At 38.0% G+C, this 16,209-nt stretch overlaps 1 protein-coding gene across 3 annotated transcripts in view; it reads right to left on the bottom strand.

The window, feature by feature from the left end:
- The window catches only part of GALK2 (galactokinase 2), a 129,920-nt gene that overhangs the window by 109,651 nt on the left and 4,060 nt on the right, over positions 1–16,209 (bottom strand). For 2 of the 3 annotated variants that reach the window (XM_055319911.1, XM_055319909.1), the window contains exons 1-3: positions 13,842–14,015; positions 3,042–3,130; positions 338–461 (exon numbers count right to left, since the gene is read on the bottom strand). In XM_055319911.1, the coding sequence (XP_055175886.1) occupies positions 338–461; positions 3,042–3,130; positions 13,842–13,894 (266 nt within the window). In that variant the 5' untranslated portion in view covers positions 13,895–14,015. Of the gene's footprint in view, positions 1–337; positions 462–3,041; positions 3,131–13,841; positions 14,016–16,209 lie in introns of those variants that run through there. The other variant, XM_055319910.1, reaches the window with a different exon arrangement.

The raw sequence follows: 16,209 nt of genomic DNA on the forward strand, positions 1-16,209 counted from the left end.
AAGATAGCTACCTACACAGATAATAAATACCTTCGGGGAAAGGACAGAGTTATTTTAAGTTTTGTATGGCCCAGTATCTAAAACAATGCCATACACATAGTAAGTCTTCAGGAAATGTTTCTCAAATGAATGAGCAAATGAAAAATATGAAAGAGAAGCCTCAGACTCTTGGGAAGTAAGATATAGATTTTCTTTTTTTTTTTAAGATGTAAATTTTCAATAAATTCAATGATTTATTACAAATTTGATTTCTTCTAAAGAGTTCATTTGGATATGAATACACACACATACACACACACACACCCCATTACACATAGTATCAATCCTAAATACTCACAGGTACAAGGGATTTGTATTGGCTAGTTGAAGAGTTTGTGTTTTCACAGGCTCCACAGCTATTAACATATCTTGTTCTATAGCCATAGGAAGAACAGAGTACCCACAATAATCTATATGTTCTCCTAGAAAAAAAAGAGAAAGAATTTTTAATATTGCAGCATAAAAAATAAGAGAAACTCAAAGTAGGCTGATATACAAGAAAAATTTGACCACAAGTCAGGTTTTAACAGAAAATAAAAATACTATGCAATGGAAACGATTCAGTTCTCTTTTTCTCCCAGACATTCTAGCCTGAAACATCTGCTAGAATAAGTATGTTATTTATTAATTTCTGTTAATTTTTAGATTCCTTTAAATCTTACAAGTTTCTTTCTACTTTATAATTCAGTGATCTTCTTCAAACATCTTGTTTTGTGACTAGTTAAATGGAGTATCAAAAAAACTACTATCTCATTTCTCTGTTGCTCTTTCCTATTACTTTGTTAAATATGAACAATTGAAGGGACTCCTGGGTGGCTCAGCAGTTGAATGTCTGCCTTCGGCCTAGGGCGTGAACCTGGAGTCCCCAGATCGAATCCCACATTAGGTTCCCTGCATGAAGCCTGCTATTCTCTCTGCTTGTGTATCTGCTTCTTTCTCTCTGTGTCTCTCATGAATAAATAAAGAAGTAATTTTTTAAAATATGAACAATTGAAGCCTTTAGCACACTCTGCCTTACATTACCTCATCCTTCCTTATTAGCCAACACGCTAAGTTGAGGACTTTGCTTTATTCAAATTTGTGGCATAACTAAATGCCTAACCAATTTTTTTTAAGACTTTATTTATTTATTCAGAGAGAGACACAGACATAGGCAGAGGGAGAAGCAGGCCTCCCACAGGGAGTCCCATGTCAGGCTCCCTGCATGGAGCCTGCTTCTCCCTCTGCCTGTGTCTCTGCCTCTCTCTCTCTCTCTCTCTCTCTCTCTCTCTCTCTCTCTGTGTGTGTGTGTGTGTGTGTGTGTGTCTAATGAATAAATAAATCTTTCAAAAAAAAAGATAAAAATAAAATGAAATGATAAAGAGTTGGGTTCTTTTTTATGGATTGACAATGATGGAGAAGTGGTTTTCAAAGCTGTCATTCTCACAAACTTCCTTCAAAAAGACAGGGATATAAAACTGGTTTCACAAGGAGAAAGTTATACATTTATCTACATGAAACTGCATCCTTTTCTTTCTTTGCCTGCTGCTAAAAGAGTCAAAGCTGCCCTCTTCTGATGCCCTAGATACCAGCCCCTCTTGCCTTCAGGAAATCTGCTCCATCAGTTCCTCCCTTCTCAGTTATCTACAATCTCTCTCTCCACTGGCTTTACTCCATTCCCCCTCCCTCCTTCATTTAACCATGCTCAAACATCCCTTTTTTTTAAAAAAAAAAAAAAGCCGCCATTATTTGCCTCAAAGTAAAATAAGTCGCCTGAGTTAATAATAATTGAAGCTAGATATCAGTTACATGGGAGTTCATTATATTACTCCAACTATTTTTTGTATGCTTACATTTTTAATTATAGAAAAAAATTTTTAATAATAAATTTATTTTTTATTGGTGTTCAATTTACCAACATACAGAATAACACCCAGTGCTCATCCCATCAAGTGCCCCCCTCAGTGCCCATCATCCATTCACCCCCGCCCCCTGCCCTCCTCCCCTTCCACCACCCCTAGATCACTTCCCAGAGTTAGGAGTCTTTATGTTCTGTCTCCCTTTCTGATATTTCCTACCCATCCTGGGTGGATGGGGGATGGACGAGGGGAGGGGAAGGGACAGAGCCAGAGGCAGAAACAGACTCCCTGACAAGCAGGGAGCTGACTCAGGCCTCTGATCCCAGGGCCCTAAGATCATGACCTGAGCCAACGGCAGACACTTAACCGATTGAGCCACCCAGGTGCTCCCAACATGTCACTACACTTTTAAAAGGGCTTCCCAGTATTCTTCCAATCCAATGAATAAATGTAAAACCACCAAGAGTTTTCACCACAAATTAAAAATTTAACCTGCAGCACAAAAAAAAATCTTTTCGTCTTTCATGAAAACAATATCTTTTTTTTAAATATTATATTTATTTATTCATGAGAGACACAGAGAGAGAGGCAGAGACACAGGCAGAGGAGAAGCAGGCTCCATGCAGGGAGCCCGATGTGGGACTTGATCCTGGGTCTCCACGATCAGGCCCTGGGCTGAAGGCAGTGCTAAACCGTTGAGCCACCTGGGCTGCCCATGAAAACAATATCAATAACCAGGTTTCAACAAATTTTTTAAATAAGTGGAAAAAATTAACATTAATAACATGCATTGGGATAGATGAAAACATAGTGTGTTCCCTAATACAAAAGCTTATCTTACTATATGAAATACTCTTCTCAGTTCTCCTGGGAAAAATTAAGAAAAAAAAACAGGATTTTAACAAAAATTTCAATCTTACCAAAGGAGGAAAAAAAATTAGAAAAGGAACTTCTTTTTGTTTGTTTGTTTTTTATTGTTGTTTTTTGTTTATTTTTTTATTGGAGTTCGATTTGCCAACATATAACACCCAGTGTTCATCCCGTCAAGTGCTCCCCCCTCAGTGCCCATCACCCAGTCACCCCATCCGCCCGCTCACTTCCCCTTCCAGTACCCCTTGTTCATTTCCAAGAGTTAGGAGTCAAGAGAAGGAACTTCTGAAATACCTATTATGTTGACTCTTCCTGGTGCTCGAACATAAAACTTGGGAATGGATCCAAACTTAGAGTTAAACATCTCTTTTAGCTTCAGCAATCTGAAAGCAAGAGTACAATACATCACAATATCTGTATCACAGAAAAATCCATAAAATATACATACACACATTTCATATGCCTACCACCATTAATTATCTCTAAAAAGAAAAGCAAAATTCTTTTACTGACATACTTCTTTGAAAATCCTAGGATACGACAATACGATAATTCCCTAAGTGACACAAGTGTATAGCTAAGAACACAGAAGAGTAAAAAAGACTAATGTATTCAACAGGAAAAACTATTTCCCTCAAGTACAAAGAATATAACTTTTTGTAGAATTCTTAATGATATTCAGAGAAGGATCTCTATACTAAAAGAAAGAGTATGGGGTAGTGTTTCAGTTTCCTAGGGCTACCATAATACTACAAACTGGGTAGTTTAAAAGAATAAAAATTTATTGTCTCACTGTTCTAGAGGCTAGAAGTCCAAAACCAGAGTGTTAGCAGAGCCATGCACCTCTAAAACCTGTAAGGGAGAATCCTTCCTTGCCTTTTTCTACTTTCTGGTAATAGCCATCCATCCTTGGCATTCCTTGGATTACAACTGCATCACTCCAAATTTTGCCTTTGTCACCACATAGAATTCCCTGTGTGTCTCTATCTGTGTCTCTGTTTTTCCTTTTTATAAGGACACCAGTCTTAGCAAATTAGAGCCCACCTTCATTCACTATGATCTCATCTTAACTTGATAAAATAATTATATAAAGATGCTAATCCAAATAAGGTCACATTCTGAGGTTCCAGATGGACATGAATGGGTTGGGGGTGAGGAGTCATTATGCAACCCAGTACAAGTAGTCAAATGAAAACTAGACTGGATATCAGGAGACCACAGTTCTAATTCCAGTGGGGCAAATCATTTTCCCTTGGCCTCTCTTCTGTGAAATTATAGAGAATATAACTAAATATTCCTTATAGGCCTCCTCTAGATCCAAAAGTCTTATAATAGATTTAATAATTTTATACCATTAAGTAATCTCAAAACACTTCTATGAATGAATACGTCTCCTTGATTATCATCCCACATCATAGTGTATCTGAATAATAACACCAGGACAATAAATATCTATAAAAGCTTACTATATTCAAGACTCATTAATTAATCGATCTTAAAGATGAATTCATTGTAAGAAATAGAAAATCACACCAAAACCAGCTCAAGGAAAAAGTAAATTTATTATAATAATAGAAAGAGATGTTGAATATCTTTGGAAGTTATTCAAGATGGCCTCTAAAGAATCAGACAGCCATCAGAAACTGCTTATATTAGTGTCTTTGGTTCTCTTTTCATGTCTAATTCCATCATCCCTCCAAAGACACCATCTCTACTTCCCTTTGCTCAATGCTGTTCACATTTCAGTTGCCTCTGTTAGCATCTTAGTTTCTGTTCCTCCATACCTTCCGTTTTCATGACACTGTAACCTCAACTCTACAAGATTTAATGGCTCCAATGTCCCATAGTATCTGATTAGATCTCTGTGCCCATTGATTCAAATTCTCAAAAAAGATAATCTGGTTGGCAGAGCTTAGGAAACAATAAGAAAACAGAGGTAGTAATCTTGATATCAAACATCATAGAATGTAAGCCAAAGAGCATACAAGGAAAATTCTTAATGCTGAGGGCTTCAAAATGAAGGTAATAGTTTAAGAAATGCCTCCAAATGAAACTACAACCATTTTAATAAGGCAAAAATTATAAGGAATGTAAGGAAATACAGACAGGAATATACTAACAATAAGAGACTTAAAAAATACCATTCTCAGTATAATAACAGATCAGATGGACAAAAGAAAGAATAACTCAAACAACAAAATTGATCAAGTAGATTATGAATATGTACATATACTTAACATCATACTCTGATAATGGGGTATATAACTTAAGAAAGCATGGAATATTCACAAATATTCATCATATATTAAGTCATAAAGAACACATCAGTAAATTCTCATATATTAATGATAATATATAATATATAATTAAATATACAATAACTATATAATATAGTTATTATTATAAATAATATATTCATTACAAATAATAATTTATAATATATATTATATATGTAAGAAGAACGTATGCATATATTAAACAAAAAATTATAAAGCAATTAAGGTAAAATGTTACCACTTGGAGAATCTGGGATAAGAGTATATGGTAATTTTTTTTACTATATTTGACTTTTATGCACGTGAAGTTATTCCAAAATAACTAAAAAAATTTTAAGGCGTGCCTGGGTGGCTCAGTGGGTTAAGCATCTGACTCTTGATCTCAAGGTCGAGTTCAAGCCCTACTTAAAAAAATTTTTTTTGTTTTTAAAGAAGCATTTACTAGTGCTTTTCTAAGTACTCTTAGAAATTAATAACAGCCCCTGGCCTCTAGGAAAAATCTGGCAGAAAAGAAAGATAGCTAAACTATAAAGTACAATATAGAGACAATAGAGTGATAAGCCAGAAAAACACAGTCCTTTGGGAGCACAGAGAAAAGCTATTTCATCCCTACTGTAGAAGGTGGTAAAATAAATCCAGAAGGGGGAGGATAAGTTAGAGAAGGCTCCCCAAGAAACAATAATAGTTGAATTTTAAAGGATGATGTCAGACAAGTGGGATGAAGTGATGTATTCTAGGCAAATGGAATGAAAAGACCCAACATACTGTATTCAGAAAATTATAATTAGGATTTAAATACATCAGAGGAGGAGGCTTGTGGTAATCAAGCTCCAGGTCTTAAAGGGCCTATTAAGGAATCTGGCTTTTAACCCATAGGCAATGAATGTGAACACAATTTACAGATAGCATGATATTAATCAGTTTTACACCTGAAAAAGCTCATTGAGAAATGTATGAAAGATGGGTTATAGGAAGACAAAGCAAAAAAAAAAAAAAGGAAATCCAATAGATGGCCATTTGTAGTGAACCTAGAGAAAAAGGCTGAGGGTACATTAGTGATAGGATAGAGAAAGGTGAAAATTAAATTAAGGTGATATTCAAAAAGTCAAATCCATAGAAATTGGTGACCAATTAGAAGTAAGAAAGAGTGAGAGAGAGGGAGAAGCATGTAACTCCTAGTTTTCTGGCTTCCATTACCCCACTAGCCTCAAAAAGAGGTTCATGTTGTTTCTGCTTGTGGAAATCATATGCAGACAAAATTCAAGTTCCGCTGAATTTGAATCCTTATTAATTTGCTTTTATAAGCACTGCAAACACAAATAAAGTGAAGTGCTAACAGCAAAGTTAAAATAAATTCATCTCCTAAAATGTGCTTTAATGAAATGATTTTGGGTTCTCAAATGTGCCGTTTTCCCAGACTACCTCAGGAAGGCAGTCTGTACTCGCTTTATTATAACTGCCCAGTGCTGGAGGCTTACCATTCAACATTCCTCCCTTTGAAATTCAAATGCATGGAGGCTATAAAAGGAAACAAGAAAAGTATTTCTCTCTAAGAATAGAAAGAACTGAAGTGTACAATGTTTTTCTAAACTTCATACCTAATCCTCTAATAATGAAGCAGTATGGCTGTAATTGGGGAAGTAGCTGGATTTCAAAGCTCTGGGCATCACCAGCAAGACTCCATTTGTTAAAAGATGGTCATTTAAAGTATCCCCCTCCTGAAAAGTACAATGAGTATTTTCAATATGAAAATAATAGCTCCTACAAAGATTATACTGTTAAAGGCAGAACTAGCCAAAAGATCACCATACAAATTGCTGAATCTGGTGCTCTGAATGCTTTTGACTTAAGATATATCACATTTATGTGATATATATATGTCTATATATATAAAATAGAAGTTTTAGTAACAGAACTTGAGAAAAAAAATTATGATTACAGTAATTGAAGTAGATTTTAGTATAAGGACTGATTCTCAGAAAACACCAGGGTGATCATATAGCTAACCGCAGAGATGAAGGAATTAAAATTTCAGGAGACAAAGTATGTATCTTTAGTTTGCCATTGTGACCTTAGGCAAGTCTCCCACCCTGTCTGTGCTTTGGTTTCCTCTTCAATATCAGGATACCTAGTCACACATTACAGAAAATATTAATTTTTACTACTATGAATAATTGGTTAATATGTATTTTTATGGTGAAAGGGATCAGAATAATGCCACTCCAATAATATGCCATTTGACATAGGATTATCTTGAGCAGAAGGCCACAAGAAATAGCAGACACAGGAAGCACTCTCTACCCTCCCTCTGTCTGCTTAAAAGCAGGACATACATTTCTCCTTCCCTTTGTGAAAGTGTCTCTCCTCCCCTCTCCCACACCAAGAGATGACTCATCACTAGAGTTTTCACGGACTGGAGTCTACATAAACAAAACTTACTAAAATAACCCTTACCTTCCATTAGTTCTCCCCATATAGTCCCCCACTACTTACCACCCCTAGAAGCCCAAACAGCGTTCCTTTGCCTACTCACTTCTCGCAATCTATCATCTTGTTAAAATAATATAAATTCCTAGATCCAACCACTTCTGAGGATTTTACCGCTTTTCTGTGAAACCCCCTAGTGGATGTGAAATAAACTTTTTCTCCTGTTAATCTACCTTTGGCAGTGTGACCTTGAGGACCCAAGCTACTAAATCTAAGAGGGAGAAAAAAAGTCCTCTCTTATAATAGTGATTTATGTGAGTTCAATATCTTACTTTCCACAACTACAAATTGAGGATAATAACAGAACTCACTGCAAAGTTTTGTTTTGAGGATTTTTTTTTCAAGATTTATTTATCTATTTGAGGGCACCTGGGCAACTGAGTTGGTTACGCAGGGTCCTGGGATCAAGGCCCACATCAGGCTTCCTTCCACCTCAGCAAGGAGTCTGCTTCTCCCTCTGCCCCTGTTAGTTCTCTCTCTCATACACGCTTTCTCTCAAATAAATAAATCTTTTTTTAAAAAGCATTTATTTATTTGAGAGGGAGGGAGGGAGGGGGAAAGTGTCAGAGGGAGGAGAGAATTCCAAGGAGTCTCTTGCTGAGTGCAGAGCCCCACACAGGCCTTGATCTCAAGACCCTGAGATCATGATCTGAGCCAGAATCAGGAGTCAACACTTAACTGACTGAGCCACCCAGGCCCCCCTGTTTTGAGGGTTTTATAAGCATGCTAAAATTATTATTTATGATTTTAATTGTTATTTTGAAAATGTGATGAATGTTAAAAAGGGCATTTCAAAGCATAGATGACTGTCACTGAGGGAGGGGAAACCTTCACAATAAATTCCTCCTGATCAGAAATTCAAAGGTAGGGGTGCCCAGGTGGCTCAGTCGGTGAAGTGTCTGCCTCGGCTCAGGCCATGATCCCAGGGTCCTGGGATCAAGCCCCACTTTGGGCTCCCTGCTCAGTGTGAAGTCTGCTTCTCCCACTCCCCCTGCTTGCGCTCTCTCTGTCAAATGGGTGAATAAAATCTAAAAAAAAGATAAAGCTGAGAGAAAGTAGATATTAAGGCCAAGGTTACAATTATTTAGAATATAACCAGGGATTTATATATCAAAACTTACAAGATGCAACCATAATGATACTTAGAAAAAACTTCAGTATAGGAAAACAAGAAATAATGAATATAAATAAAGTATGAATATAGCACAAGAAGATAGCAATAGAGAAATCAGAAGGAAAATGAAAAGCGGGGACGTCTGGATGGCTCAGTGGTTAAGCACCTTCCTTCCACCCAGGCCCACATCAGGCTCCCTGCATGGAGCCTGCTTCTCTCTCTGCCTGTGTCTCTGCCTCTCTGTGTTTTTCATGAATAAATAAATAAAATCTTTATATATATATATATATATATATATATATATATATGCAGAATTTACTGAACTAGGGGGAAAATAGCAGACATGGTCCAAATAATTAGAAACTGGTTCTTTGATAAAAACAGTAATATAGAAAAAAATTTTGAGTCTCATTATACAAAATCAATACGAGAAATAAGAGACTATAGATTCAAGAAAGATTTTTAAAATTTTTAATACAGAAAAAGGGGTGATTTGTCTAAGAAAATATAAATTTCTAAAAATTGCCAGAAGAGACACAGAAAAAGTAAGTCAGAAATAATCTCCTTAACAAAGCCCAGAAAATGTTAGGAGTTAGTTCTACCAGACCTTAAAAGAAAGATGATCCTTTGTTTTTATAAATGGTTCTAATAGTACAAGCTATGGAAAGCCTTTCTGAAGTGGGAAACAAAGGCAAAAGAAAAATTAAATTTCCTTACTCCTTACAGTCCATCAGCAAGTCTTTGAAACAGGCAAAGTGACATTCTTCTAGGAACTCAGCTGCCTACATGCTGACACTTTGCTAAGGGCAAGAGGCAATCTTAGACCGACCACCGCCCCCCCCCCCCCAAATCCTGTAAGTCTATTTCACATACAAAATTTCCTTGGAAATTTCCTTTACCTCTAAACCTCCCCCCAAGATATTTGTTAGCAATCATCCCCCAAGCTTATGACCCACCAATATACATCTGAAGGATCTCAAGACTAAGGTTTTATTGGACAGAATAAATGACCTAACAATAGCTAGCCCCCTCAAGATCCTGGAAACCTTGCTTCCAAAATTTCTTCTAACCCCCTCTCAGCTTGAAGGTATATAATTGCCACCCCTCACAATCCCAGTGCAGCTCTTTCTGCCCACAGGTCTTGTCCCTGTGCTTTAACAAAACCATCTTTTTGCACCAAAGACATCTCAAGAATTTTCTTGGCCATCAGCTTCCAATCCTAACATCTTTCCTATATCACTTTCTATCTCCTTTTGAGAGGCCAGAAAAACCCGGATGCTAAAACAACAGCCCCCAAAAGCAAAATATAGGCTACTATCACTTGTGAAAACAGAGAAAACCTAAGTAAAATGTTGGTAATTTTAATCCAAAACACATTATTTAATATTTGTGACCAAACAGAGTTTATTCTGGGAATCTAAAGATAGTAGGAGGAAATCTATTAATTAAATGCACTATTACAACAGAATAAAAGGCGAAAACTCTATATAATTCCATGGTCCTCTCAAAATATGCCACAGAAAAATATTCAATAACTATGAATAATTTTTTAAAATAAAATTTAAAAGTTAAAAAAAAAAGCCATGGACATCCTAGGAAAGAAAGAAATGTCCTAAATTTAATAAAGGCTATTTATCAGAAATAGTAAACATCTTATTTAATGACAAAATATTAGAAGCTTCCCCACTGAAATCAGAATAAGGAAAGGGTGATATCATATACAAGGGTACTATAATGCATAAAGTATAAAATGTCTACACAACAAAGGATATCATCAAGTTAAAGGGAAAGTGCTAGACTGGGAACAATATATAATATATGCAAAACAACAAATGGTTTATATCCAAAAATACATCTGTTCATAGCAAAAAATGCATACATACATAAAGATTTCCTAAAAACTCAAGAAATAGATAATCAAATAGCATCTTTTTTTTTGCAGGGCTATTTGGCAGTAATTATCAAAATTTCAAATATTTATTACCTTTGATTCCATTTCCATGAATAAGCTTAAAGAAATATCATCAAAAATACTCAAAAATACATGTACAAAGATGGTTACTGGAGCATTGTTTATATGAGTGAAAAATTGGAAACTTAAATGTACACGGTAGTTTAGTGGTTAAATAAATAATGGTATTCATACTATGAAATACTCTCAGCCCTAAAAAACAATGATACAGGGCAGCCCAGGTGGCTCAGCGGTTTCGCACCGACTTCAGCCCAGGGCGTGATCCTGGAGACCCAGGATTGAGTCCCATGTCGGGCTCCCAGTGTGGAGCAAGCTTCTCCGTCTGCCTGTGTCTCTGCGTCTCTCTCTCTGTCTCTCATGAATAAACTAATAAAGAATCTTAAAGAAAAAAAAAAGAAAAACAATGATATAAATCTTTATGGAATGATATGCCAGGATCTATGGGAAATATTGTTAGGTGAAAAAAATAAAAGAAAAATAAATTTCACATGTATGAATATAATGATACCATTTTTATTAAAAATGGTAATAATGGGATCCCTGGGTGGCGCAGCGGTTTGGCGCCTGCCTTTGGCCCAGGGCGCGATCCTGGAGACCCGGGATCGAATCCCACGTCGGGCTCCCGGTACATGGAGCCTGCTTCTCCCTCTGCCTGTGTCTCTGCCTCTCTCTCTCTCTCTCTGTGACTATCATAAATAAATAAGTTTAAAAAAAAAAATGGTAATAATGATATAAAGATACAGTGATACTATAAAGATAAAATGATATTGCAAGAATGTAAACCAAATGGATAACTTCTAAGACGGGAGTAAGAATTGGCAGCATAGGAGAGCAATCAGAGACTATAGTGAGGAAAGGAACTGTGGGATTTTCAAGCTTTAATGAATATATTTTTAAAGAATCCAAATCTTCCATATTAAGAATGCATTCATGTAGCATCATTACTCACAGAGCCAAAAGATGGAAACAACCCAAATGCTCATCAACCAGTAACAGATAAACAAAATGCGATATATCACACTAGGGAACATTATTCAAGCATAAAAAGGATTGACATACTGATAACATATTACAACATAAATGAACCTTAATAACATTACATTAAGTAAAGAAGCCAGTCACAAAAACCACATATTATATGATACCTTTTATTTGAAATGTCCAGAATAGGCAAATCTATAGAGACAGAAAGTACATTAGTGGTTGCTTAGGGCAGGGTAGGAGAGGGTGGGATGGGGGGCCTGGTGATAGTTTAGGGGATACAGAGTTCTTTGGAGGATGATGAAAATGTTCTAGCTTCAATTATAGCAATGGTTGTACAATCCTGTGAATATACTAAAAACCATTTAATTGTAAACTTTAAACAAGTGAACTGTATGGTGTGTGAATTATGTATCAATAAAGCTGTTATAAAAAAAAATAATAACAATCCAACAATTTAAAAGTTCATTCCAAAGAGAAGAAAAAGAGAAGACACACACCACTCCTAAGAACGCAAAGAAAGCTAAAAGAGTGGAATTCGAAGAAGTCTTACAGTACAGGGTGCATGCAAGATTGAAATGCAGAAAAATAAAATTAGAGTTTCTATTTCTATTTGACATTTATATAAAAAGAATAAAAAAGAAATTAAGTTTACTGAAATGTTTAATGTGATGGACTAGTGCCTTTACTCGGATGATCATGTGAAGTTGAAGAGGCATTCTAAAGAACTAGTAGAAATTCCAAAGAAGGTAGTCTGACCATGGGGCCCTTGTGCATTTTTTTCCCCTTCAGCGTATTTCAACATATGACCAGTTAGGTGGGCTTAGAGATACACTATCTAGATTTAACTGAACTCATCCCTGTTAAAATGAATAAGTGGCTGAAACATTGCTTGAAACTTATCACTGTATTTCATGCAAAAGTGAAAAACATGAAGTGGCACAACACAATTATCTGACCATTATTCTGATCTCTTCTGCAGCCAGCACAGAATAAATATTAACAATAAATATCTGTTGCGTGAATGAATACTGTGAAAGTCATAAAGGCAAGAAACAGCTTCAAGGAAACCTAGTAAACAACTCTTCACTTTTCGTACATATTACCACCATTTCCCTTCCCCCACAGGTAATTATAGAAATAGTAAGTATCATGATTAAATCCTAACGGATGGGAACACAGAAGAAATTAATACACAGATATGTTGTATGTAAAAAAAAAACTGAACTACAAGGGTCCAGATTATTTTCATATAGGGAATTTCTCATGAATTTTATTTGAAGCTTATCTTTCAGAATGTGTCCTAATTTATTCAAGTGTGTAAATCCAATTACTACCTCCCAAGGACCTCCAGGGAATATCCAAAGACATACACAAGTAGTCTAAAGCCCTGCTGGTCTCCATGCCAAAAAAACTGTTTCTTCTGGGTAACTAAAGACCCACTGTCTGCTTTCTTAGAGGTGAAAAAGTATTTGCAAGTTTTAGTAAATTATAATATCATCAACTGTCACATGACGATGAAAAACCAGGAAGTAGGGAGAGTTTGAGGGCTTAACCCTAGAGAAAAAAAAAAAATTAACAGGGAATGAAGTAAAAATCACAAACAGCAAAGGGGGAGACAAGTCAACCTTAGAAAAGCTGCGAGGCTAAAAAGTAGCAGGCTAGAGACTTCATTCTAGGAGATTTCCCTCGTAGGCCAGAACCAGGTACGTCTACAAAGTATCCGCAAGATGCCCTCAAGCGAAAAGATCCTCCACTAGGTCTCCCTAAGCTACAGTACCCCCGTGGCTAGGCGCTGGCAGCCCATTAATTCCCTAAGTGGCAGTGCACAGATTTTGTGATTTGCTTAAAAGGATGTAGAGACCAAGGGGGTTTTGTGTGGGTTTGGTGTTTGTTTTCGATGACTATTTTAGGAAGGGGACTTTCGAAAGCAGTCCCGACTGGCAGGCAAGACAAAGACAGAGGAGGTTCAAAGTCGACTTGGGCACTTCTGCTAAGGCCCGGCAGCAAGAGTACCACCCTCCGCAAGCAGGGGGAAAGAAGGATCTCTCTGCACGAACGAAGGAAAACACCCAGCCCCTGATAGGGATCGAGGTGTAAAGGGTCTGCGGCGTGGCCTTTCTTGCAAGCCCGGGCGCGCCTTCTTGCAAGCTTCGGTGCACGCCGGGGAGCACGGCCCGCGCCCGGCGAGGAGCCAGGGGCGCCGCCGCTCTCCACCGGGCCTACCCCGCCGGTGCCCAAGCGCGGCGCCTGCTCTCCCCCACCTGGGATGTTCTGCCACCTGGACTCGACGCGTGGCAGGGCCCTCCGTAGCCATATCGCGCTAGATCCTCCTTCCCTCCGCAGTGACCACGGCGAGGCAGAGCTCCCAGGTAGTCCCGAGACGTCTGCGGCAGGAGCCTCCGCCCTCGGCCCTCGCCCCGCGGAAATCCTGGCGCTCGGCGGGGGCCGCTTCCCGCCGGCCCCGCCCACGGCTCCTCCTCCCCGCCGCGGTCGGGCGCCGCCCCGGGCCGCTCGGAGCTGGGGGACCCGGGGCCGGACCCGCCGGGCCCCCGCGCCAGCGCCCGCCGACGCGCTCAGAGTTTATTTTCTGTGCCCTGGGGCGTTAGGTCTGAGGACACGGTTATAACCTGGCGCCTCAGGTGGCTTTTTCCTTTCCTTTTTTTAGAGTTAGGGTGCCTTTTTTTTCTTTCGTGACCAGCAGCTACACCCCCAAATTACGCTGAATTGTTTAGTTACGTCTTTTGCGTGGATTATTTAATAATCAGGCGGTATAAAATTGATGCAGCATTTCATCTAAATGTATTTGCTTGTCTCCAGAATGGAGGCATTGGTGGGCCTTCCTAGAACACAATGAATAGTGAAAAGAACAAAATACATGTCTTTCAAACAGCCAAGAACTCTTTGCATCCAGTTCAACCCTTTCATTTTACAGCTACCTAGAGAAATCCTAGATACCCTACTCAAAAGGCACACCATTTCCATCCTATCATTCTAGTATATTTATTTCCTTCACAGTTCTCATAAGTGCTGCATATTTCTTTTCCTCCCTATGGTCGCCTCACCACCTCCACCATCACTACCGCTGCAAAGTAAGCAAGTTGAGGGTAGGAACTGTGTATTTAGGCAGCACCCGGCAGATAGGTTCTTCATAGGTAAGAGGAACTGAATGAACAAATGAAAGGTGAAGTGACTTCCGAAGGTCACACTGTTGATTGCTAGTAAAACTTGAGTTGTCAGTTGAGCACCGTCAGTGCTGCTTTAGTTCACAGAGGAATCACGGGAGGATTAATGCAGAACATAAAGAACTTCTAGATTTCAGTAAAGGAAACGAACAAAGACAAATTTGTAATGACAGTATAATTTTGTCTGCTCCCTGCTTTGCCTCCACACCCATACGTCGTTCTGAAAAGTAGGTAGTTCATTTCATAGACCTAGGGATGTATGGTCACCATTTGGGGTGGGAATAAAAACAAATGGACATTAGAGATACCAAAATGGCAAACAATAATATTGCTAAAAGTGTGCAACATTGCATTTTTACAAGATCAATGTCAGTTTAAGAAATGAAAACTCCGGGGACGCCTGGGTGACTCAGTGATTGACTGCCTGCCTTTGGCCCAGGGCATGATCCTGGGGTCCCAGAATCGAGTCCCATATCAGGCTCCCTGCATGGAGACTGCTTCTCCCTCTGCCTGTGTCTCTGCGTCTATCTCTCTCTGTCTCTCATGAATAAATAAATAAATAAATCTTTAAAAAAGAAAAAAAAAAAGAAATGAAAACTCCTAGCATGCCCAATTATCTTTTTTTTTTTTTTTTGGCACATTCCTCCTATGGCAGTTTTAGAGATAAAAGATGTAACTGCAGTATAGAGCATTCTGAAGGATCAATATGAGAAGTTGGTTGAGTTAAAGATGATACACTTATTAAGCACTTTGGAAGCACTATGTGTTTAACACATGCATCATTTTATTTAATCAGAAAAGATTGAGGCAGCTTAAAAGGAACACTAACTAGGAAAGGTCATTAGTCTATAAGGTGGGAATGTAATGAGATCATGCAAACTGTATTTATCAGAACTCCTCTCAGGAAGGAGTGGGTATTAAATGTAGGGGGAAATAACATTTTCACTAGCCACTTAGGTTGTTTGGTAAGATCAAGGAATATGCTCCAACAATACATAGTCATCAATTTGCCTTTGAAAGAGAAATTTCCTTCCCTGAGTGAAGTATATGATTTAGACTATAGCCAAAGTTGAGGTATTTATCACCATCCCCTCCACTTTTGCTACACAGTTAGGGCAGTAGCTGTGTTTCTCTATAACCACAGCTGCTGTTGGAAGTCCATCTTAAGTTTCATTAAATCCAGTTGAAAAAGAAAAAATCCAGTTGATATATTTTTAAGTAAGCTCTATACCTAATGTGTGGCTTGAACCCGCAACCCTGAGATTAAGAATCTCATGCTCTACCCACTGAGCCAGCCAGGCACCTCAGTCTTGTCATTAAATTTTTATTTATTCCCCCTGAGTATACCATGAGTTTCCTGTCCAGATCTTAACTAATACAAAAGGAATCCTCCTCTTTTGCCTTCTAACATATGGTATTCAGCCTCTCTAAATAAATGTAGTAAAAA

This window comes from Nyctereutes procyonoides, unplaced genomic scaffold (assembly GCF_905146905.1).
Source record: "Nyctereutes procyonoides isolate TBG_1078 unplaced genomic scaffold, NYPRO_anot_genome, whole genome shotgun sequence".
Lineage (NCBI taxonomy): Eukaryota > Metazoa > Chordata > Mammalia > Carnivora > Canidae > Nyctereutes > Nyctereutes procyonoides.